Source organism: Eptesicus fuscus, chromosome 9 (assembly GCF_027574615.1).
Source record: "Eptesicus fuscus isolate TK198812 chromosome 9, DD_ASM_mEF_20220401, whole genome shotgun sequence".
NCBI classification, from domain to species: domain Eukaryota; kingdom Metazoa; phylum Chordata; class Mammalia; order Chiroptera; family Vespertilionidae; genus Eptesicus; species Eptesicus fuscus.
The window spans coordinates 19,331,231-19,354,550 of NC_072481.1; the positions used below are offsets into that span (position 1 = coordinate 19,331,231).

Genomic DNA, 23,320 nt, shown 5'->3' on the forward strand with positions numbered 1-23,320 from the left:
TGCATACTCACTCCTGATTGGCTGGTGGGTGTCACGAAGGTACGGTCAATTAGCATGTTACTCTTTTATTATCCTACCTAATAAAATAGTAATATGCAAATTTACCCTAATTCCGCTACACCCACCAGCCACGCCCACCAGCCAATCAGGAGCAAATATGCAAATAAACCCAACCAAGATGGCTACAGCCACAGAGAGCAGGAGGGAGGCTTGGGTTTCCCCGGTAACAAAGGAAGCCAAGCTTTCCGCCTGCTGTTGCCGGCCTAAGCCTCCACTCAAAGCTACAAAGTTTCAATTATAGAAGGTAAACAAATCCAAACAGAAATGGCAGCAGCCACTGAGCTGGAAAGAGCAGGAGGCAAGGGTTGCCCCCGGCAATGGAGGAAGCAAAGCTTCTGCAGCCCTGGCTGGCCTAGGCCTCTGCTCTAGGCTACAAAGTTTCAATTATAGAAGAACACAAACCCCAACAGAAATGGCTGCCGGCCACAGAGTGAGCAGGAGGCTGGCTTCGCTCCAGGCTACAAAGTTTCAATTGTAGCCGAAACTGGTTTGGCTCAGTGGATGGAGCGTCGGCCTGCAGACTGAGGGGTCCTGGGTTCGATTCTGGTTGGGGGCATGTACCTTGGTTGCAGGCACATCTGTGCAGGAGGCAGCTGATTGATGTTTCTGACTATCTCTCTCCCTTCCTCTCTGTAAAAAATCAATAAAATATACTTAAAAAAACACACAAAAAAACAAAGTTTCAATTGTAGAAGATACATAAATCCCAGATACCAGGGCCTCTGCTTGGGTCGCCAGGGGCGTGGCCAGCCTGCAAACCACCACAGGCCCTTCACCCAGGCCGCCCCACACCCCAAGGGAACCTGCACCCTGATCTGGGATACCCTTTAGGACAAACCAGCTGGCCCCCACCCATGCACCAGGCCTCTATCCTATCTAATAAAAGAGTAATATGCAGATTGACCATCACTGCAACACACAAGATGGCTGCCCCCATGTGGTCAAAGATCCTGCCCCCATGTGGACACAAGATGGCCAGCAGGGGAGGGCAGTTGTGGGCAATCAAGCTTGCAGGGGAGGGCAGTTAGGGGTGACCAGGCCAGCAGAGGAGGGAAGTTGGGGGTGACCGGGCTGCAGGAAAGGGCAGTTGGGTGGGACCCAGGCCTGCAGGGGAGGACAGTTAGGGGTGAACAGGCCTAAAGGGGAGGGCAGTTAGGGGCAAACATGTTGGCAGGGGAGCAGTTAGGCATTAATCAGGCTGGCAGGGGAGTGCTTAGGGGGTGATCAGGCTGGCAGGCAGAAGCGGTTAGGGGCAATCAGGAAGGCAGGCAGGCGAGCAGTTGGGAGCCAGTAGTCCTGGATTGTGAGAGGGATGTCCTGGGATCGGGCCTAAACGGGTAGTCGGACATCCCTTGAGGGGTCCCAGACTGCGAGAGGGCGCAGGCCTGGGCTAAGGGACCCCCTGAGTGCACGAATCTCATGCACCGGGCCTCTAGTTGAAATATAAAAAAAGAGAAAGGCAGTCCATAACCTGACTATTTTACCAGAATTTATATTATTGTGGCACATATTTTCTACCAGCTGTTTTCCAAATGTTTTATCTAGGTGTAATAAAAATGTATGTACAGTTTTGTTTTCTGCTTTTTTACTTTGTCATAAGCATCTTTCCGTTTTTATCACATAGTCTCAATTCCACTTATTTGAAATGGTTGTACCATATTATATCAGGCAGGTGCTTGGGAATTGCATTTTTGGAGGCAGTAGAGGGTGGTACTTAAGAACCTGGGCAGAGGAAAACAGACTGCCCAGGTTTCATCACAGCTCTGTCCTCTCCTCATTGTGGAAGTTAGGTTAATTACTGAATTTCTCTGAATCTGTTTCCCTATATGTGAAATGGAAATAATAAGCATCAACTTCATAAGGTTATTAGGATGCATGTAAAACTCTTGAGTACAGTGCCAGGGATACAGCAAAGCTCGATGTAAGTCAGCTACTAGTAGCTGTTGCTTAAAGGCAGAGACTTTGTGGTCAGAGACTGGGTTTAAGTACAGATCTTGGGTTCAGGGTGCTCTTTATATATTCTAGATATCAATCCCTTATCAGTTATATGACTTGCAAATATTTTCTCCCATTCTGTGGATTGCCTTTTTACTCTGTTGCTAGAGTGTTGTCCCCATACACCAAGGTTGGGGGTTCGATTTCTAGTCAGGGCACATACAAGAAACCACCAATGAATGCATAAGTAAGTGGAACAACAACTCGATGGATGTTTCTCTCAAAAAAAAAAAAAAATTGCCAAATTGTGTCATGAAGCTTAAGAATTTTATAGTTTTAACTCTTTTTTATAATTTTTTTCTTATTGGCTGATTTGAGAGAGAGAGAGAGAGAGAGAGAGAGAGAGAGAGAAATAAAGAGACATTGATATATGTTGCTCTACTTATTTATGCATTCATTGGTTGCTTCTTGTATGTACCCTGTCTGGAGATCAAACCTATAACCTTGGCACATCAGGACAACACTCTAACCAGTTGAGCCTGACTTTGACTATAGTTTTAACTCTATAGTTTTTTATCCATTTTGAAGTTGTTTTTTTTTTGTATATAGTGTAAAGTAAGGGTCCAACTTCATTTTTTTTACATGAGGATATCCAGTTTTCCTATCACCCTTTGTTGAAAAGACTGTTCTTTCCCTATTGAATGATCTTGGCATTCTTGTTGAAAAATCATTTGACTATATACCTGAGGGTTTATTTCTTACTCTCTGATCTATTCCATTGGTCTATATGTCTGTCTTTATGCTAGTGCAACACTGTTTAGACTATTCGTTGTAAGTTTTGAAATCAGGAAATGTGAGTTCTCCAACTTTGTTCTTCTTTTTCAAGATTATTTTGGGTTTTTGTGGTTCCTTGAGATTCCATATGAATTTTAGTATGTATTTTCTGTTTCTACAAAACTGTCAATGAGATTTTGATAGACCTATCAAATTGCTTTGTGCATTATTGACATCTTAATCCATGTATTGTCTTTTGATTTCTTTCAGCAGTGTTTTGTAGTTTTCAGAGTACAAGTCTTTTTGCCTCCTTAGTTAAGTTTATTCCTAAATATGTTATTCTTTTTGATGTTATTGTAAATGGAATTGTTTTCTTAATTTTGTTTTTGTATTGCTCATTGTTAATGTCTAGAAATGCAACTGATTTGGGAGTGTTGATTTTTGTGTTCTGCAACTTTGTTGAATTCATTTATTAGTTCTAACAGGTGTTTTTTGTTTGTTTTTTTGGTGTGTGATCTTTATGATTTTTTGCATATGAGATCATGTCTGCAAAGAGGTAATTTTCTTTAGTAGAGCTAGGTTTTTTTAACTCTGCTTTTATTTATATGTTCCAGGAATTTTTCTTTCTCTTTTAACCTTTCAGATCTAAATGGTATTTGCCAGAATCCTAAAGTGGTTCTGTGAATATCTCATTTCTGTGGATCTTTGGTTAAGTTGTTTTTGCATTGCTTAATACACTTGGTACAATTAGTTATTGCTTTGCTTCTAAGGCTGCTTTGAGATACATATTTCAGTTTTCTAAAACAATTACCTAGCATGTGCTAGATACGAAGCTCTTTATGATCTGCTTAGTGATTATCCTACCCTCCATCGCTGTTCACTTATTAGAGGAATGGTCTATGAACAATGGCAGTAATAATCGTCATAACGTAAGTTAAAATATCTTTGTGTATATGAACTTCTAACTCATGAGTCCGCTTTGTTTAAAAAGTGTTCTAGGGATTTGAAATCATTAAAATCTCCCACTTGATGGCCACTGTTTTCCCCAAGATATCATCTAGCATCATCTTTTCACCCCATTGTTAATCCCTTCATTATCTTTTATGCCTTACATAAAATGCTTTTATATTTTTATTTTGTTATATGCCTATAAAATTCTATTATAGACTTCTATAATTGTATTATTATGCCACAGTTTTAGCTATTAGGAAAACGGAGATTAAGAAAAGTGTCTGTTTGACCTGAAGTCACACAACTATAAAAGATAGTGCTGAAATATGAACCCAGATCTTCAGATTACTAACCCAATATTCTTTTTTTGTACACCATACTTCAACCATTAATTAATTTAGCTCTTCAATTATTTATCTACTCAACAAATATGTATTGAGTGTCTCACATGGATCTGTTTTGTATTGTGTTAGGTGCTCGAGATATCGGGACTCAGAGGGCACTTTCTTTGCTAGTTTTTGCCCTGTCACCAACTACTCTTAGCAACCATTTGATGTTACCTTTTGTTCACAACCGTAAATCACGATTCTAGGCCTCCTGTCTGTTTTCTTTTACCCTCTAAGTCTTTGATTCCAACAGGAGGTTGGTTTCCTTATCAGTAAAATCTTCTAACTCAGCTGGATGTTTTGGAGTGTGTAAGAATGTTAGATTCGGATACCTGTTCTAACACGAGTTGACTCTGGGAGCCAAATGTGGAACTGAGTAGGTTCATCTGAAGGGGAATGCCTTCTGCAGTCCATGTTGCCGGATAAAATTGTGGGTAGCAGGCAGGAATGCCTAGTGTGTGGAAGGCATATATGGTGGACATCTCACTTAAAATGAAATGAAGGTCATACATAGCACCTACATTCAAGCAGCTAATCGCATAAGGAGAACGATAAGCAGCCAAAGTATATCTGGTGGCAAAGGACAGACACTCACTACAAGGGGATTATTGGATCTCACAGAAATCCAATGATAGGCAGTGAAGTATGGCTGGGCCACCCAGAACTGGAATCAGAAAGGAACAGGCTATTGGGCTCTCATCTCTGCTTCTTCACATGACTGCTTTATTGTCCCACTTAAGTAAAACCTCTAAGGCAGGAGAAGGTGCTAGGCATGTTGGGGAACCAGGAAATGGCCCAGGATAAAGAAAGGATGTCACCTGTTCCAAATATAATGGCTGGCACATAATAGGCATGCACTAGCCACCTTTGAATAGCCTCCATGATCTCTGCTATCTGTATAGCTCCTCCGGTTCCATTGCTCAGTGAAACCTGCCCTCAGTTTGGAGAGTAATGGGGACTGACTCCTACTCCTGCTGGTAGGTAGTAATGAAAGGGGCGGGGGCAGGAGTAAGAAAATCTTCTAGTCCTGAGCCCCCCAACTCTTTTTCTTTTTTAAAACTTCAGTTAAAATACCATGACGTATTTATTGATTTCGGAGAGGAAGAGAAACATCAATGATGAAAATCATGGATCGGCTGCCTCCTACAGGAAGGAGATGGAGCCCGCAACCCGGGCATGTGCCCTGACCAGGAAAGGAACTGGGACCTCCTGGTTCACAGGCCGATGCTCTGACCACTGAACCACATTTTTTTTTAATTCTGCCCTCCCCTCTCCCGTGCCTGTCTCTAAGACCTGAAACTGACAGCCACCCTAAGTCAGTCAATGTCGTGGCCGTGGGGCTGCTGTCACACTGGAATGGAACCCGTCAGCCACAGCACGGCCACAGGTCACAAACAGTGCTGCCCCAGCTCTTTTTAAAAAGGGGAAAGATGTGGGGGATCTGAAGAGAAACCAGATTAAACGCCCACCCCCCAACTCTTTTTATCAAGTATGCATGTATTGAATGTATAACCTTGTCCAAAAATCTAGTATGCATTGGTTTAGTTCTACATACTGATTTGGTACCATGACAATTTTTATTCCAGTGTCTGAAAACTGTAAGTGATTTTTGTTGGACATAATTAGGACAAGAGGAAACTTTTTCAAATGGAAATGGGATATGAAGTGGTTGGCAAAATTCAAATAGAGGTTTTTGTAATGAAGCCCTGAAAAATTTTCCAGGAACCTGTGGTCTGGGCTTTGCTGGCCTCTTTTACTTGTCATATGCCATCATGAGTCTTTCTGAATCAGTGCTATATTTTGAGCAAGCATGTGCCTCAAGTCTCAGGCTGTCCACTGATTATAGTGAAGTATAGCTATGTTGATCCAGAATATAATTTTATTCTTTTGATGTGGCCACTATAATTACTTTCTGCTGAATTATATATGGAAGAACAGAAAGAGGAATGTCATCCCTTGACTGCAATACTGGCTCTGTCCTGTTGTCCAGAGAACTTCTGGTGCCCATCTGAGAGAGAGATTGCCAGTCCTGGGTCCATTTTGCTTAAGCACCGAGTCATCCAGTACAGCCTGAGTTCCTTTAAGACTCTTCACAATCTGTCCAATTTCCCAGTATCATCTCTCACAGTCTCTTCCCATTCACTGTATTCCAAGCTGATTCATTAAAAGAGCATCTGCTGCCCTGGCTGGTGTGGCCCAGGTGGTTGAGCATCGTCCCATGCACCGAAAAGGTCATTGGTTCGACTCCCGGTTGGGGCACATGCCTGGGTTGCGGACTTGATCCCCAATGATGTTTCTCTTTCACATCGATGTTTCTCTCTCTCCTTCTCCCTTCTTCTCTCTCTAAAATCAATAAAGAACAAGCATATTAAAAGAGCATCTACTGTGTGCCAAGCTCTGTTCTGGTCACTGCAAGTACAATAGTGAATGAAACAGGTAAAATCCCTGTTTTCATGTACCTACATTCTCACAGGGTCACAGACAATAAATTGCTAAACCAAATACAAAATAGTACTAATATGTCAAGTAGTGATACGTTTTATGGAGAAAATTAATTTGGGTATGAGAGATAGGGAGTACTAGAATGGGGGCAGGTGGGAGAGGTGACTTGACAGTTAGATAGGGTGGTAAGGGCAGGCCTTTTTCATAAAGCATCCTTTGAGTGGATATTTGAAGAAAGTGAGAAAGCAAGCTACTCATAAGTGGAGACAGCTTTTCAGTAAGTACAGTAGCCGGATGTTGGCATGTTTCAGGAACAGTCAAGAGGCTGGTGCAGCTGGAGTGAAGTGAATGAGAAGGGAGGAAGTTAGAGGAAGCCCACGGCTATCCACAAGAATATGAAGACTTCACCTTTCATGTGGAGTAAGATGAATGTCATTAGAGGTTTTGACTAGATGGATGACATGTTCTAACTTACCTTTTAAGAGAATTATTTTTGGCTGCTATGCGTAAACTAGATAGTCAGAAAGCAAGAGTGGGAGCAATTAATGGCCATAGTTAATAACCCAGGTGAGAGGATGGTGACTTAGACTAGAATGAGGGTGGGGGTGGTGAGAAGGGAATTGAAGTGTGGCTCAATTTTGAAGGTAGAGCTGACAGAACTTGTTGAGTAATTGGTTATGAGTTAGGAAAGAGAACAGTTAAAGATGACTAACTGGAAGATTTGAGTTAAGAGGAGAATGTAGAAGAATGGGAGTGGGTTTCGTTTGAGTTGCTATATATGAATATGGGAAAGAAAGCTGGGAGTATCCCTAACCGTTTTGGCTCAGTAGATAGAGCGTCGGCCTGCGGACTCAGGGGTACCGGGTTCGATTCTGGTCAAAGGCATGTACCTTGGTTGCAGGCACATCCCCAGTAGGAGGTGTGCAGAAGGCAGCTGATTGATGTTTCTCTCTCATTGATGTTTCTGACTCTCTCTCCCTCTCCCTTCCTCTTTGTAAAAAATCAATAAAATATATTAAAAAAGAAAAGAAAGCTGGGGAGTAGGTTTGGAAGGAGACAAGACATGTGAGTTGGGATGCCTATCAGTTATACACATGGATGTATAGAGTAGGCAGTTGGATGTATAGTTCAGAGTTAAAGGAGAGGCTCAGATAAGAGATACAAATTTAGAGAGAATATAGTAAATAGTGTAACAACTTTGTATGATGACAGAAGGTAACTGGACTTATTGTGGGTTTCACTTTGTAATGTATGTAAATATTGAATCACCACATTGTATATCTGAAACTAATATAATATTGTAAGTCAGTTATATTTTATTTTTAAAAAAGAGACATGAATTTGGGATACATATAGATGGTATTTAAATTCATATATGAGATCACCTGCAGAGTAAATATAGGGAAGAGAAGGGGTTTGAGGACTTGAGCCCCAGAGTGCTCTAACTTTTATAGATATTATGGAGATGAGGATGAACCAGCAAAGAAGATTGAAAAGGAACAGCCAGGGAAGTTGGCAGAAAAATAAGAGAATGTGGTAGATGAAATGAGGAATGTGTTGTAAGGAAAATGGACTCTGTTGAATGCAACTGATCAAGTAAATGAGGCCCAAGAATTGACCATGGATTTGGCTATGGGAAGGTCATGGGTAACTTTGACAAGAGCTATTTCAGTAAAATGGTGGGGTAACAAGCTGGTTAAAGTAGTTCAGAGGGTTTTTGTTTATTTATTGTTGGGAATGAGCCAGTAAAGAGGAAAAATTGATGCAAAAGAGAGGGGACAATCCTTGGACCGATGTTGAGTAGGAGAGAAGGGATGGGATCCAGTGCATAGTTAATAAGCCACACAGGATACTTTGTCACTCTTGAAAGATCCTTCAAGCATTTGCCTCATTCTGTCTTCCCTTTGGCTGGGAGGCCCTTGCTTCCCTTCCTCTATCAACACTACCACCATGCCACCTGCCAAAACCAATCCTTCAAGAACACAATACATACATATCCTTCATGAAGCCATCCTCAAATTCGTCGGGCATGATTGATTTCTCTCCCTTGCGTGTCCATGGCATGTTTTTTGTACTTTTTTTCACATCACTTCTATAGACTGCCTAGTATCTTAATTAGTCTTTCTCCTTAATTAGATAATTTGTTCCTTGAAGGTTCCTGGTTCCTAATTTCTGACCTCATTCAACTATTACAAAAGACTAATCAGTAGCTATTTCTGGCTCATAGAAGGTACTCAGTAAATATTTGAAGAATAAATGTACTATATGATTGTAAGGAGTTATTTCCCTTGTTTGATGAGGTTGGCTTAGGTTTGGAGGAATGGTGCTAGGCTCCACTCAATGAGTGTGTTTACTTTGCATCTACTATTAGTGCAAATAGTACTCTCTGTCTGAATTCTATTAAAAAATTGTGTGTTCTCATCACCTCAGCAACACTGTATGTAGCTATGGGTCTTTAAAGAACTTCGTAGATAGTAAAGTTCAGTAAATATTTGTGAGTTGATTAATAAAACTTTTCTTCTGGTCTTACCTTTTCCAATATATGATAAACTGGTGCCTTAGAGGCAACTTCTAGCCAGGAATCACCCTCTAACCCAGCGATTTTCAGCCCTTTTCACCTCATGGCACACATAAACTAATTACTAAAATTCTGCAGCACACCAAAAAATATAGTGTATTTTATTTTTGCCAGACTGACAAAAAGTGTAGGTATAACTTTGATCATTCACACTGGACAGCTATTGTTGTATTGGCTGTTGTCATTTTTTTATTTGAAAATCTAAGGGAAAAGGGTCAGTGCCCCTGGCTAAGTAGTCAGGTATTGCATGTTTTAAAAATTCTTGCAGCACACCGGTTAGAAATTGCTGTTCTTATCTTATTTCCCAAAAGTTTACCCAGAGAATCAATTTGAGAATCAAATTATCTCTTCAGAGTCAATCATTTCTCAAGAATAATTCTTTTTTTAATTTAATATATTTTATTGATTTTTTTACAGAGAGGAAGGGAGAGGGATAGAGAGTTAGAAACATCAATGAGAGAGAAACATCGACCAGCTGCCTCCTGCACACCTCCTACTGGGGATGTGCCTGCAACCAAGGTACATGCCCTTGACTGGAATCGAACTTGGGACCTTTCAGTCCCCAGGCTGATGCTCTATCCACTGAGCCAAACCGGTTAGGGCAAGAATAATTCTTAAGAATAAATAATAATAATAATAAAGTGCTTGCTTGTTTGATTTCTTTCCAAATCAGTGTTTTTTAGTTGGGAAGTACTAAGTTAGTTATTGGCTATAATCTAGACAGGACTCAAAAGAACATCCTCATTGGGACCTCCAGCCTGAGTCAAATACAGTTTCTACGCCTTGGGCAAGTCACTTTGTCTCAATCAACATCTCTGAAGTTACAAGTCTTGGCTAAAAATATAGGGATAATTGTGCCCACTTAATAGATTTGCTGTGAAGCTTAGATAAAGAATGTGTGGAAATTGCCTAGCTCAGCGTCTAGAAAAGTAAGTATTCAGTAAATGTTAGCTGCTGTTATTCCCCTTTCACAGTTATTCCCATTTCCGTTTTTGCTTTGGTTTTCCTCTTACACTGGGTTGCTGCTATACTGTTTCAGAACTGGAGAGAAATGGGTGGGCTGGCTGATGTGGCACGGGATGTGTGATTTTCCTAGAGAGCAGATTTGAGCAGTGGCTTCTTTCCCATGTCCCTCCTGGCCTGTTTGTCAAGGGCTCACACCCCTGGGTCATTTCTTTACCCTTTGTCTTCTCCACTTCCCCAGGAATGCAGTTGAGGAACCAAAAGTTAGTTTCACTTTTGGTGGCTGTCCATCTTCTACCCTAACTCCCAACTTTCCTTTTGAACTACAACTTCTGAAGTGATTTTTCTTCTCTAGCTCAAGGTTAGACACACAATGAAAATGATGCCATCTGCTGGAGTACTAGATTTTCTTTGCTTGGGTTGCAAAAGACATTTTGCATCAAGATTGAGGTCTGTTATTCCTCCTTGTTAAGTAGTGTACATGTCCTAGCATGCCAGGGTTCTCAAATGATTTGTTTTTCTCATTGTTTCTTCTGAGCCTGCATCTTTGAAAGAGATTAAAGTGGAAATAATGCCAAACTCTGAGTAAGAAAGTACCACATTCTCATCACTATAGTGTGGGTCAACTCATTGTACTTCTCTGCTTTGCAGTTTTCTCATTTCTAAAATGGGACTAATAATTCCTGAACTTTGATCTTACCAGATTGTTATTATAAGATAAGGGATGCAGCCCAACCTGTGTTGCTCAATGGTAGTGCATTGACCCATGCACCAAGAGGTCGCCGGTTCAATTCCTGGTCAGGGCATATGCCCAGGTTGTGGGCTCAGTTCCCTATGAGCATGCAGGAAGCAGCCCATCTATGTTTCTAACTCTCCCTTCCTCTCTCTGAAATCAATAAAAATATTTATTTATTTATTTTTATTGATTTCAGAGAGGAAGAGAGAGGGAGAGAGAGAAACATCAGTGATGAGTGAGAATCATTGATCGGCTGCCTCCTGCACGTCCCCTACTGGGGATTGAGCCCGCAACCCAGGCATGTGCCCTTGACCAAAATCGATCCCAGGACCTTTCAGTCCGCAGGCCGACGCTCTATCTACTGAGCCAAACCAGCCAGAGCAAAAATATATTTTTTTAAAAAAGGGTGAGGGATGCAGTTGGTTGGAGTGTTGTCCTGTACAACAGAAATGTTTCGAGTTCTGTCCCCGGTCGGCGCATCTGATGGATGTATCTCTCATACATTGATCTTTCTCTCCTTCTCCCTCCCTCCCTCCCTCCCTCCCTCCCTCCCTCCCTCCCTCCCTCTCTCTCTCTCGCTCTCTCGCTCTCTCGCTCTCTCGCTCTCTCGCTCTCTCGCTCTCTCGCTCTCTCGCTCTCTCGCTCTCTCGCTCTCTCCCTCTCTCCCTCTCCCTCTCCCTCTCCCTCTCCCTCTCCCTCTCCCTCCCCCTCTCCCTCTCCCTCTCCCTCTCCCTCTCCTTCCCCCTCCCCCTCCCTCTCCCTCTCCCTCTCCCTCTCCCTCTCCCTCTCCCTCTCCCTCTCCCTCTCCCTCCCACCCCCACCCTCCCACCCTCCTTCCCTCCCTTCCTTCCTCTCTTTCCAGAATCAATGAAAACATATCCTCAGATGGCAATTAAAAAAAAAAAAAAGGCCTGGATGGTGTGGCTCAGTGGCCAGGAAGTCACGGTTCAATTCCTGGTCAGGGCACATGCCCTGGTCGCGGGCTCGATCCCCAGTGTGGGGTGTGCAGGAGATAGCCGATCAGTGATTCTCTCTCATCATTTATGTTTCTATCTCTCTCTCCCTCTCCCTTCTTCTCTGAAATCAATAAAAATATGTTTTTAAAAAAGATAGGGGATGCAGAGAGCTTGATAAACTAGTGCTCCTGGCTGTAAGGAAATATTATTACTCTCCTCCTCATTTATTTTTCCAGGTTGGGCCAGGCTTTGGGGGAATGGGTGCCAGATTCTGCATTTGCTTATTTACTTCCCCAGGAGCCTGCCTTACCTAAGGGGCAGAGCCTGGTGAGACTCCTAAGCCCATATAGTCTGTGATGGGCTTCCATGATCTTGCCACCCAGGACAGTGCAGTACCACAAGCCAAACCTTTGATTTGCCAACTCTCAGCTCCTCCCAGCCATGGTTCCTATAGCTTGGTAATGTGGGCCTAGGAAGCTTCCCCTCTCTCTACTCTATTGGAGACTCCAAAAAATTTTTTTGTTTAATCTCTCAAAACTTTGGCTTATCTGCCATAGATACATAGCCAGACTGTCAGAACATTCTGGGAGTTCTCTGAAATGAGAGAATACAATACTTCTAGCTACCCCATGAGTGGCTACCATGTATCAGGCACTATAGTTAGAATTTGTCTTGTGTAATACTCACAGCATCCTTTGAAGTAAATATTTATCACTTGCAATTTACTAAAAAGAAAACTAAGGTTCAAAAAAATCTCTTGTTTCAAGTCATATAGCTAGTAAGTGATCATCATACCATGAGGCCTCCAGCACTATATAGGAAGAGGGACTGTATGCTACAGAGGAAAATTCAGATTTCCAGTCCAGTGATTTACATGCAGATCCCAACCCTGCCTGTGGGATCTGGGGCAAGTGGCTTTCAACTTCTGCAGCCACAGATACTATCTCATTAAATCTTAACCACAGCCATGTGACCTCTCTCTCGCTTTTTTTTTTTTTTTCTAACCTGTTTACATTTGAGGAAACTTGGTAAAGGTGAAATAATGTGCCCAAGGTTATAGAATAGAATAGTAAGTGGCAAAGCCAGAGCTCAAGTCTGTGTCTAATACCTGGTTTGGTGTTCTCTCTCTCTCTCTCTCTCTCTCTCTCTCTCTCTCTCTCTCTCTCTCTCTCATTTCCCACTGCCAGCTCCTAAGATGTGGTGCATCACTCAGGCAAACTCACAGCTTTCAGGATGCTAGTTGAAAGCCTATAGGAGCAGAGCTTCATGCTCTTCCACTGTTTCTTTTCCCATAATCTCTCCTTAGAAACCTTACTAAGGCAATATAAACATTTACAATTCAAGAAGGTTTATGCAAAGCTTAAAAACTGCCCAGCGTACCCCACGAGCCTGGGAACCTGCCTCCCATATTTTGTATGAGTTTGCACTGTTACTCCAGCAGCAGGGTGTAGTGGGTAGTTTTGAGGAAGTTCTTCCTTATGTTTTTCTTTGTCAATAAAATCTTGTAAGATTATTATGAAGGTTAGAGATGATAAATATTCAAGGACAGCAGGTAGAGCCTTAATAATTGATGGCAGTTATTTACCCTGGCAGCAGGAGCTAATAGAAACCAGACTGGGAGTCAGGAGTCCTAAATCTATCACTCTCTTATCCTGTGACCTTGGCCATGTGAGGCATTGTCTCTAGGTAGACTAGGTGATCTCTAAGGACTCCTTTCAGCTTTAATATCTGTGCTTTTACAAATGAAAGTAATAAATGCTTGTTTAAAAAAAATCAAATTGGACAGAATTATTTGAAGTAAAAAGTGAAAGACCAAAATACATTCCCGAGGTAATACTTGTTACCACTTTATGTGCCTTCCACTGTTTTCTGTGTATTTTAAATATATACAGGTACATGTAAATATATGTATACACATTGTATGGTATATGTGAAACACACTGGAATCTAGAATACATACTGTAGTAGGACTTGATCCTTTTACTTGCTTTGGGCATTTTTTCTTGTTAATACTTGAAGATATAAATTATTCTTTTTAATTAATGTTTTGCATATTAAGTGGTCCTCTACTAATCACAAGTCAAGATTTTTAAAAGCAAATATACTAGTACATACACAATGTTGAATTTTTAAATTTTCTTTTTAGGAAAAGAAGAAAAAGAAACATAGAGACAAAAAGTCATCTGACTCTGACAGCTCAGACTCTGAGAGTGATACAGGCAAGAGGGCAAGGCACACATCAAAGGACAGCAAGGCGTCAAAGAAGAAAAAGAAGAAGAAGAAGCACAAGAAGAAGCACAAGGAGTGAGAGTGCAGAGTAGAGGGGGTGGCTGAGAGAAGAGGGATCCAGGAGCCTTGTCCCTTGCAGCCCTGGTTCCTAGACTCAGTAGTGAGGATATGGCCTCCCACCCCATGACTCTCCCACTGGGAGATGGCTTCCTCTCATGCTGCAGGGAGCCAGATGTCAAAAGCATCTGCCTGAATGAGTTGTTTCCTTGTCACTCCTGGTCCATTTGCAAGTGACCCCTGCAGCTCACCCATCCATTCACCCAATTTCCTTCATTCAGCAGGAGGTCCTTTTACCCTCTCCAGCTGCCACTGCCAGAGCTTGATTCCTGTAGAGGAGTCCAGGCTAGAGCCAGTTACTGCTCAGGCTGTAGTTGGAGAATAGTGCCTGGCCCCTCCCTGTTGGTTCCCCCTGGGCTGATTGGTGGGTGATTTCTGCTGTATCCAACACAGGGGCGGATGGATGGAGACGGGCATTCTGAGGGAGAACATAAGAAGTGGTGCTCACTCTTTCCATTCCCCCTAACATGATTCTGCTATGCTAGAAGTGACAGCCAGAAACCATTGTAGTGACTAAGCTTGTGTGTGACATTCTGCCAGACCACCAAACCAGACAGCTCGAGCTAAGATCATTGTTTTACTTGTGTTTAATACTATGAGTCAATGGATTCCACTTCAGGTTCCTGCTTAAATGCCTGGCACTAAATGGAAGTGTGTTTGGTTTTAAACTTACTAAAAGTTCTTATTGCCATTATACCTCTTCCCAGGTAACTTCCAGACTTAGAAGTCACTGAGTCTACAAGTTGACAGAAGAACATTTAATATGTAACCTTAGACTGTGGAGAAAGGTCTGCTGAGGTTCAGAGCCAGATATACTGGCAGGTCACGGCCTTCTTATCACTAATAAGCCCTCTCTTCTGTAATCAGATGACCTCTTCCCTCTGAGCTGATCAGAGAACCACTGAAAATTTACAACTGGGAGTAATGGTCTGGGCATTAGTGGGAGCTCAGCAGTCATCTTGGCTAATGGGCATCTCTTCCCACCACAATGGCACAAGCCTGGATCCGTTGTCCTGAGCCTGCATTCTGGAAAAAGAGACCACAGCATTGCACAGAGAAGGGCACCTGTCCAGACCCAAGGGCATTTGGTGCAGGTGGGCCCAAGGTGATAGTCCAGTAGCCAAGCTTGGGGAAGCCCTGCCACTGATTAGTCCAGGTTGGACTAGCTCATTTGGCCATGGAGAGGAAGTAAAGGCAAGGTGTAGGTACAGCTGTTGTATTATTGTATGTGTAAGGCGGTCAGCTACTGCTGTCCCCGAGACTGTCCATTTCAGTGTCATCCAGTGCTTCTTCCTGAGTGACCTTCAGGCAGGTGTTTCTGCCCACTCTCAGACACAGGGAAACAGGCTCAGGGAGTCATGTCACCAAAGGCAAAGGCAACTGGTGGCCTTGGCTCTGCTTTATTGACCTGAGAGCACTCTTTGGATGCAGTTAAAAAAACAAAACACAGTGGGAGCTGGAACTGTATCCAGGATGGTGCACCTGACCCCAGAAGAATTCCCCCCCAAGGTGGATTTATACAAAACGCCAGAGGAAAAGACGAGGCGATCTGGTGCTGAGTCCAGGGCTAGCCAGTTGGCAGAGGAGCAGTCAGTGAAGCAGTGGGCAGGTCATGCCTCTTTCTCGTAAGTGCGCGTACACACTACATTGCCGTGGGTGAGCGTCTGGAAGGAAAGAGAGAGTCCGATTGGGGCAGGGGTGAGGGAATAAACATATTGGAAGCACTCCATTCTGATGGGGAGAGCCCTCTGCCTTCATCCTAATAATCATTTATTGACTGCCTACTATATGCCGAGCACTTGACATACATATTTTTTCTAATACTTACACCAGGTTTTTAAGTTACGCATGTAATCTCTCTTTTAGAGATTTGGGAAAATGAGTTTTGAGAGAGGAAGTAAGTTGGTCAAGATCTAGAGTGTTTCTCTTTCCCTTGTACCATTCTTCTCCCTTCATCCTTAATGCCTAAGATGGCGCCTAGCATGTTGTATCTACACAACAGGTGAATACAAATATCCAGAGACTCTTAGGGAAGGACTGTGCTAGGCCACCAACTTCCTTTCCTCCCCTAACTTGGGTAATCCCAGGGCCAGAGTCCTAAACCACCACCATCCAGCCTGGCATCGTAGAGCCAGGCCCATGGTCTCACCGTAGCTGATTGCCCAGGGTATATTTGGTCCTGCATATTGCATCTCTGCCAGAGGTAGGCACCTCATTCTTAACTCTGCAAGGACCCTGCTCTGTGAGTGCAGGAATGCACTGACCCACGAAGATCTGCCATGAAGTGCAGAGTGAAACCTGAGGCCCTATGGAATTAGGAGATGGAGACCAAGGCTGGCTGCTATCTCTGTCCCCAGGTCTGAGGGTGTTCATTCAAGTCTACATTCTCCAAGTGAGGCCCCCAGGTTTGTCCCTGAACAGACAGGTCACCAGCCTGTTATTGCTCAAAGGCTTTACATGTGGCAGCACAGTCCTATGGAGGAGAGGGAATGCTATGATGGAAGGTGGGAGCCTTTCTTAGCGACTTGGGGTCAGATCTGGCCCTGCTTTCTACCTCTCTGGGGTGAGGCAAGGCAGCAACACAGGAAACAGGCTGTGGAGCATCTGCTGTCTCCCTCCCATATCAGTGACGCTTTGTACTCTGTGTCCACTGTCTTATTCAGACTTCCCAGCAGCCCTCCAGGGTTAGTGTTGCTATTGTTGCAGTTGGACTTGAAGGTGATTTGTCCAAAGTCATAGAACCTGTAAGTTGAGATTTGAACCTAGGCCTGAGATGTGAGTCCAAAGCACTACACAGAAAATTCCCACCCAGTATCACCCCAACATGTTCTCCACCCTCCATCGTCCCCGCTTCCAGTGCTGCCAGGGGGAGACCTTGGCTTTTTACGACATGCTTGGCTGAAGGGGCAGCAGTGGTAACCACTGGGAAAGGCTCCAAAGTTTTCCATCTTACCAGGATGAGTTTTCCATCCACGAGCTCCCGCACAAGTTTTGTTTCTTGCCCGTCCCATTTCTGCACATGGACAAGTTTGCCTCCATCCAGCGTCACGGTGGACTGTGGAAACAGGGTAGAGGCCTGATTTGTAATCTGAGTCAGGATTGAGGGACAGCATGGGGTCTGCTCACTGGGCCACAGAGGACTCAGCCTCTGGCCCAAACTAATGGTGGTGCCAGGCCCAGAGCTCAGGCAGCCCACCTCCAGCCTAGCCCTGCAGGATATCCAGCTCACCTCCAGCCTCTGCTCCAGTACTGCCTGGCTGGGAAGGGGCCTTTGGGTGCTGGACAAGTAGAAAGGCAGGCAATGTGGCGGAGCCAGACAGCCTGGCTCTGAAAAGTGCCACCAGCGTTCAGACGGGCATTTATCTTGTATTCTAGGTGATGCCACAGCCCCAGTGCCCCTAAGATAGGGGTCATGTACCAACCTACATCCCTGGGAAAGACTGGTGAGGAGAGTCCGGAGACTCCAGCCTAGTGATCACACGTAACGTCTTGGGGGTATTAGAAAACCGGGCTCCTGCTCTGTATTCCCACCCCTCTTCTTGGTCCACATCATGTGACCCCTTCAGCTGACAAGTGGGCAGCAACTGCCAGGGCCTGGGACCGGGTGCCCTTGTAGAGTTCCACAGCCCTGGCCAAATGCCCACTTAGTCTTCCGGGTACTACCAGCCTGCATCAGCTGGTTCTCGCTTGGCAGCTCTCGCATTCTCCTCTAGAATTGGGGGGCGGGGGTGGGGTGGATTTGGCCAGGCTAAGGGACCCTGACTGAGCAGAGTTCAGTAGAAGAATCTGAGAAGGTTGTGTACATATGTTTGGGGCTGGGAGGGCGGGTGCTGCTGATACATCCTCATTCCCAGTTCCCTTAGTTTTTGCCCACTCAGCAAATTATTTTTAGCCAGGCATCCCAGGGAACTACTGTTGTCTTTAGTTGGGGTTCTTGCCCCTCCAGGTGGGCTAGTTCAAGGAAGTACAGGCATGTGGTAGGGGCAGCCACTTCCCAGATAGGCTGCATCTTTGGGCACCATCACAATTCTGCTGTCAGCATCCCCTGCAATTCTGGGCTGAGCTCCAGCTTCCTCCACAGGGAAGAGACCAGTCCTTCCCGGGGGCAGCTGTGAGGAAGGGAAAACGGCTGAGGGCTGTGTGATGAATCTGTAGAGGTCAAAGGCCCTTAGTCCTCTCTCCCAGGCCTAGCCCAGGGGAGGCCTGAGGCAAGCTGCCAAGAAAGAGCCACTGCAGGGTGGCAGCCCTGAGGACGTGGACTAAGGCTTGGTCAGAAGATACTACAAACACATCCAGGACAATGCCCTGTCCAGATCATAGCTTGTCCTGCCTGTGGACTGGCAGCATTGGAAACACTTCTTCAGGGTCATTGGCCAAGCCCTGCAGGTGGACGTTGGGAAGAGGAAGCATCTGAGTGGATCTCACTCCTTGTCCCCAGCTTCCCCCCTTGCTGGAGGCCAGGATGACCTGCTAACTCAGAGGGCCCTAACTTCTGGGCATCATTCCTAAAGCACTTGAGGTAACAGCCATGGCGACACCACTCCCCCATCTTGGAAGAGGAAAGAAACCCAGAGTTATTGCATGTCATTCACAAGGTCACCCAGCTGGAGCAGTAGACACTGAGGTCAGAACTGGCTCTGCTGCCTACTCCCAGAGGCAGCTGGTGGATGCGTCCCCAAACTGGAGGAAAACAGAACAGGACTAATGCATTTAGCACTGGAACATTCCAGCAGAGGCTTTAAGGCTGTTGTTTATTTCAATCCCCCACTGCAATAATAGCCTCCAAGACTATCAGCTCATTCTCCTTCAGGGTCTCAATGTCTTGCATTCGCCATGCCCCCTTCCTTGACTCACCTTGACCTTCCTGTCATCTGCCGTTGTCTCGTCAAACTCCACCCCCAGCTTGAAGCTGATCTCTGAGTTCTTGAAGGTGCTTTGTGTTTTTATGGTGATCGTGTCCCCATTTATTTCGATGATTGTGGTAGGCTTGGTCATATTGGCCACCTGCCTGGTAGCAAAACCCACACCTGAGGGCGGAAGGAAGGTTATAAGTATAAGCTGGAGGAGAGAGGCGGGGTACAAGGAAGTCAATGAACAACTCAGGCTGGATGTGGGAAAGAGGGAAGAAGAGGATGAGGACCTTCCAAGACTTTGTATGGTTTTTAAAAAAAATCATTCATTCTTATGTGGTGAAGAGACACTGTTGATCCCATTAGACAGATGAGAACTTAAGGGACAGGCATTACACAGCAATTTGGTGGCAGAGCTGAGATTGGAATAAGTTATTAAGTGCTTTCTGTGTGGTAAGAACTGTATATGTGTTACCTCATTCAATCCTTCCAGTCTTCCTGAAGGGTTGATTTATTATCTCCACTTCACAGATGCAAAAACAGAAGCCCAGGGTCACAAATCTGAACTGTTTGACTGCAGAGCTCACTTACCTGCTCAGCTATAGTGCCTCGGGCTGGAGCACGGGGCTCCCTGGCAGGGCACCTGAGCAGCTTTCAAGCCACAGGTGCCCATAAGGAAGAAATGGGGACTTTTCCTCCCAAGGCTTTGGGATAAGAGTGTTCCACCTTTGGAAGTTTCTACCTTGAGACGCACTGGTGCTTTTATCCCCCATATATAGCAACAAGACATTTTCAAAGTCTCTTATCCCAGATCTAGGAAGTAGGCAGAAGGGTTTGTCGGTCATTGTACAGATTTAGGAGAGGCCTAAAGTGGTAGTGCAGTCAGGACTTGGATCCAGGTCTTCTGGCTCCTGGTCTGAGGCCCGACGGAGACCCCCTCCTGACCTAAACATAGCTTCCCTGGGTGCTGGCAAAGCCCTAAATGTCCTGCAAGAGAGTAGAACAAAGAGCCCTTAGGCAAAGTCTAAGGTGTGATCCTGTGATCTGTCCTTTAAAGTCCCCAAATGTGCCTGGTTACATAGAGCTTGTTGGCAGCTAGGAACCTATCCCATGCCCTCCATGGGTTATTGTACTGTAAATGCTCATAACATCCCTGAGCGGTGTTTTATTACTTATTTGACTTGACCGAGATTTGATCTAGGCTCCAAAACTATTTGCTATTCCTGGGCCATTCTGCCTCCTGTGATGTGTGTCTGTGATCACTGGTACTACCTTTGCCCCCTGAGAACCCTGGGTCTAAAACAATGGGCACAGCTACCTCTGTAGCTTCTTGCAGCTGGCCCACCCAGCCTGGCCGGTGAGGGACTTTGGCCTCACCCCCTGCTGTCAGAGTGAGTCAGGCCAGTTCCACTGGGCAGCAGAGAGCTGGGCCTTATCACTGCACAGGGAGCTCTGTTTGCCTAAGACCTACCTGGAGGAGCGGAGTGTTTGAGGAAGGAATCCTCTGGAGAGGGAAGGAGGAACTAAACCAGGAGAAACTGAGAATGACACCTGGCTGACCATTTGGGAGACTTGGGACGAGGTGGGCTCTGCTTAGAAATGAAGCTGAAGCATTTACTGAGAGCTGAGGAGGGGCTTTTCTCCCCCAATGGTCTCAGCCTTCCTACCAGTATAACAAGAAAAGGAGACGGGGTGGACTCTCAGCCCCTAGCCCAAGCTGGGGCAAAATAAGGGAGCAACGGTGGGAAGGATGTTGCCGCCCACTTCAGGGACCAGGTCTTCAGTTGGAATCTGCTGTGGGAGGCGGAACAAACCCTGGGCATTCCAACTTCCCCAACAGCTCAGGAGTCAGTGGGCACAGTCCGCAACAGGTAGGCCTCAAGAGCCAATACTTGTGGTCCCTATTTCAGGAAAAGGTTAGGAACAGAGGTGAGAGGTGCCTGGAGTGGATCTTTCCCCTTTGGGTATCTACCGAAATCCAGCCCGCCTTCCCTGGGAGGAAGGCATGGAACGTAGCTTGACCATGATCAACATTCCGGTTTTCCTGGCCCCAGCCTGGAGATAGATCTAGGATAACCTCATAGCTGGGGATTTCAGGAAGGGCTGAGGTCAATCATTAGATAAGCATTTCCAACCACTCGCGCGCCCACAGGGCCCGTATGGGAACTGATCGGGGTTGCAGATCTATAAATCTAGGTTTTCTGCTCTGCTGTGGAATTTTTACAAGTTTCTACTTTCTCTGGGTCTCAGTTTCCCTGTCTGTTGAACTAAGCAAGGTATGAGAATCTCCAAGGACCTCACCTGTAAGATTCTTTGAATTTTTACCCTTCTGCATCCCAACACCACACCTGCCTAGAGCAAAGACCACTCCCCTCATGCACCCCTCCTGCCCCATGGTTAACAGGTCTTGGCCTTGCTGCACCCTGGAAGTCCAACGGCTTTCTCCCCTGGACCCCTCCCCACTGAGTGGCTAGGCCTTGGGTTGTCACTGATGCTGGGGCCTCTTGGCCCATCTCACCACTAGGCTCAGACCCTGATTAAATCAAAATCAGCCTGGTTACACACCACTGCAGGCAAGGTCAGAGACTGGCTGGTGAGAAAGGGCATCCTCCTAGGGGTTGTTGCTAACTGGGTTCCTAGCTCACCTCCTCATATCCCATTGCTGGGGTTACCCACTCTTCCATCTCCCTCCTCCTGGGAATCCCCTGCTTCTGTAGGCCATAGTACACTCGCTGCCGGCACCATTCCCTTCCTGTGTTCGCAGTTTCCAATTCCTAAACCACCCGTGCTCCTGTTCTTTTCTTCCCCTAGCTAGCCTCCCACCTTTTTACCCAAACCCTCCAGAACATATACCCCTCTTCCCGAAAAGCACCCCTCAACCCCCACATCACCGGCACATCTGCTTCCTTGAGCCTCCCCACGTGGGAATCCGCCAGGTTCAGACCATGAAAGCCCCTTCCCAACAGGCCCTAGCCCACGTTGCCACCTTTTCCGGGTCCCCTTACCCCCCCAACCTTGATCAGGACGGATGCAGCAGGCTAGCAGGGTACCAGCCAGGGCGGGAGCGCTGCGCCGGTTGGGCACGCGGCCAGACCCTCCCCAGCCCAGCATCCCGAGCCCTGCTCACCGATTGACTTCATGTAGTCATCGAAATTCTTGCTGTCCACTAGCTTCCAGGTGCCTGCGAAGGCGTCCGCCATGGTGAGGCTGGGCTAGGCTGATAACGAAGAAACGACAAGGCAGGCGTGGAAGGACTCCGGGACCCCGGCTCCCAGCCCGCGCTGCCGCTTTAAATAACCCCTGCGTCACGTGACGAGGCGTGGCCCACCCCCACCCCCATCCCGCTCCCGAAATAGGAAGCCCAGGCTGGCGCTCACCCTCCAGGGGCTGGCCGCCCATCCCCCAGCGCGCGGAGCGAAGTGGGCAGCCAGCGGTGCCAGGCTAGCCTGCGTCAGCGCGGGTGCCTGGCCTCCGATCCCTGCCCGGAGCTGCGAGCTGACAGGACCGGCTTTCTTCGCTGGCCCCCACATCTTTGGAATCCGAGACGGAAGCAAGTGGGGGCGCGGTGCCCGCGGGCTGGGGCGCACGCCCCAGACGTCTTTCATCCCCATCCCTCCCTAGCTTGGAGTCTGGGCAGAGATGAGAGATGAGAGGAGAAAGGAAACTCGCCCTTGGGCTGATGCCCACGTCGGGAAAGCTCTGGCTGACTCTTCTCGGCGCAGGCATCTCGGTCCTCGCTTTTTACAGGTGCGGAGACAGGGGACCTGCCAAGGTCGCAGGAAATGAAGGGTGAATTAGACCCTAAGTAAGTGCAAGCCTGGTCTAGCTGGCCCCGGAGTCCGCCTCTCCGACCACGCCCCACTGCCTGGTGGCAGGGAGAGGAACCAGGGCACCTTCAGTGGCTAAGCCGCCCCTGTGCCCGCCGACTGCGCCGGCGAAAGCGTGACCCTGCCGCCATGCCCGCCCCACACGTGCTCGCCCCTCCCGGAGGAATGTCTGCTGTGCGCGCGCCTTTCCGCCCAGCAGTCCAGCTCCCCAAACGCCCAGCCAGCGCTCCAGGTCTTTCTGACCTCTACGCACAGCTCTGGGCATTTGCTGCTGTTCTCCCCCCTCAGCCTCCTTCGGAAATTCTGTCCCTCACGTGCTGCCCTTTCTCTAATCTTTGTCCACCTCCTGTAAGGAGACTGCTGCATGGTGGACACTTTGCAGTTCATAAAGCACTGTTAATAATAATAATAACCTGCCCGGCTGGCGTAGCTCAGTGGGTGAGCATCTACCTATGAACCAGGAGGTCCCGGTTTGTTCCCCGTCGGGGAACTTGCCTGGATTGTGGCTCAATCCCC

The 23,320-nt window shown here is 46.3% G+C and overlaps 2 protein-coding genes across 12 annotated transcripts in view; one reads left to right on the forward strand and one right to left on the reverse strand.

Annotated features, from left to right (window-relative positions):
• The window catches only part of ZCCHC17 (zinc finger CCHC-type containing 17), a 57,253-nt gene extending 42,513 nt beyond the window's left edge, over positions 1-14,740 (forward strand). For all 10 annotated transcript variants that reach the window (XM_054720593.1, XM_054720586.1, XM_008147959.3 and 7 more), the window contains one exon: positions 13,928-14,740. In XM_054720593.1, the coding sequence (XP_054576568.1) occupies positions 13,928-14,089 (162 nt within the window). In that variant the 3' untranslated portion in view covers positions 14,090-14,740. The remainder of the gene's footprint in view (positions 1-13,927) is intronic.
• A 743-nt stretch (positions 14,741-15,483) lies between these two features.
• Positions 15,484-22,432, reverse strand: FABP3 (fatty acid binding protein 3). Of its 2 annotated transcripts, XM_054720594.1 has the most exons (5): positions 22,355-22,432; positions 22,105-22,194; positions 18,982-19,154; positions 17,081-17,182; positions 15,484-15,791 (listed from the first exon to the last, which is right to left on the reverse strand). In XM_054720594.1, exons 2-5 carry the CDS (start codon positions 22,175-22,177, stop codon positions 15,738-15,740), a joined length of 402 nt encoding a protein of 133 aa, XP_054576569.1. In that variant the 5' UTR covers positions 22,178-22,194; positions 22,355-22,432; the 3' UTR covers positions 15,484-15,737. The 2 variants fall into 2 exon arrangements, with proteins under 2 accessions (XP_054576569.1, XP_008146180.1); XM_008147958.3 differs by lacking the exon at positions 22,355-22,432 and having other exon boundaries at positions 22,105-22,261.
• Between the last annotated feature and the right edge of the window lie 888 nt (positions 22,433-23,320).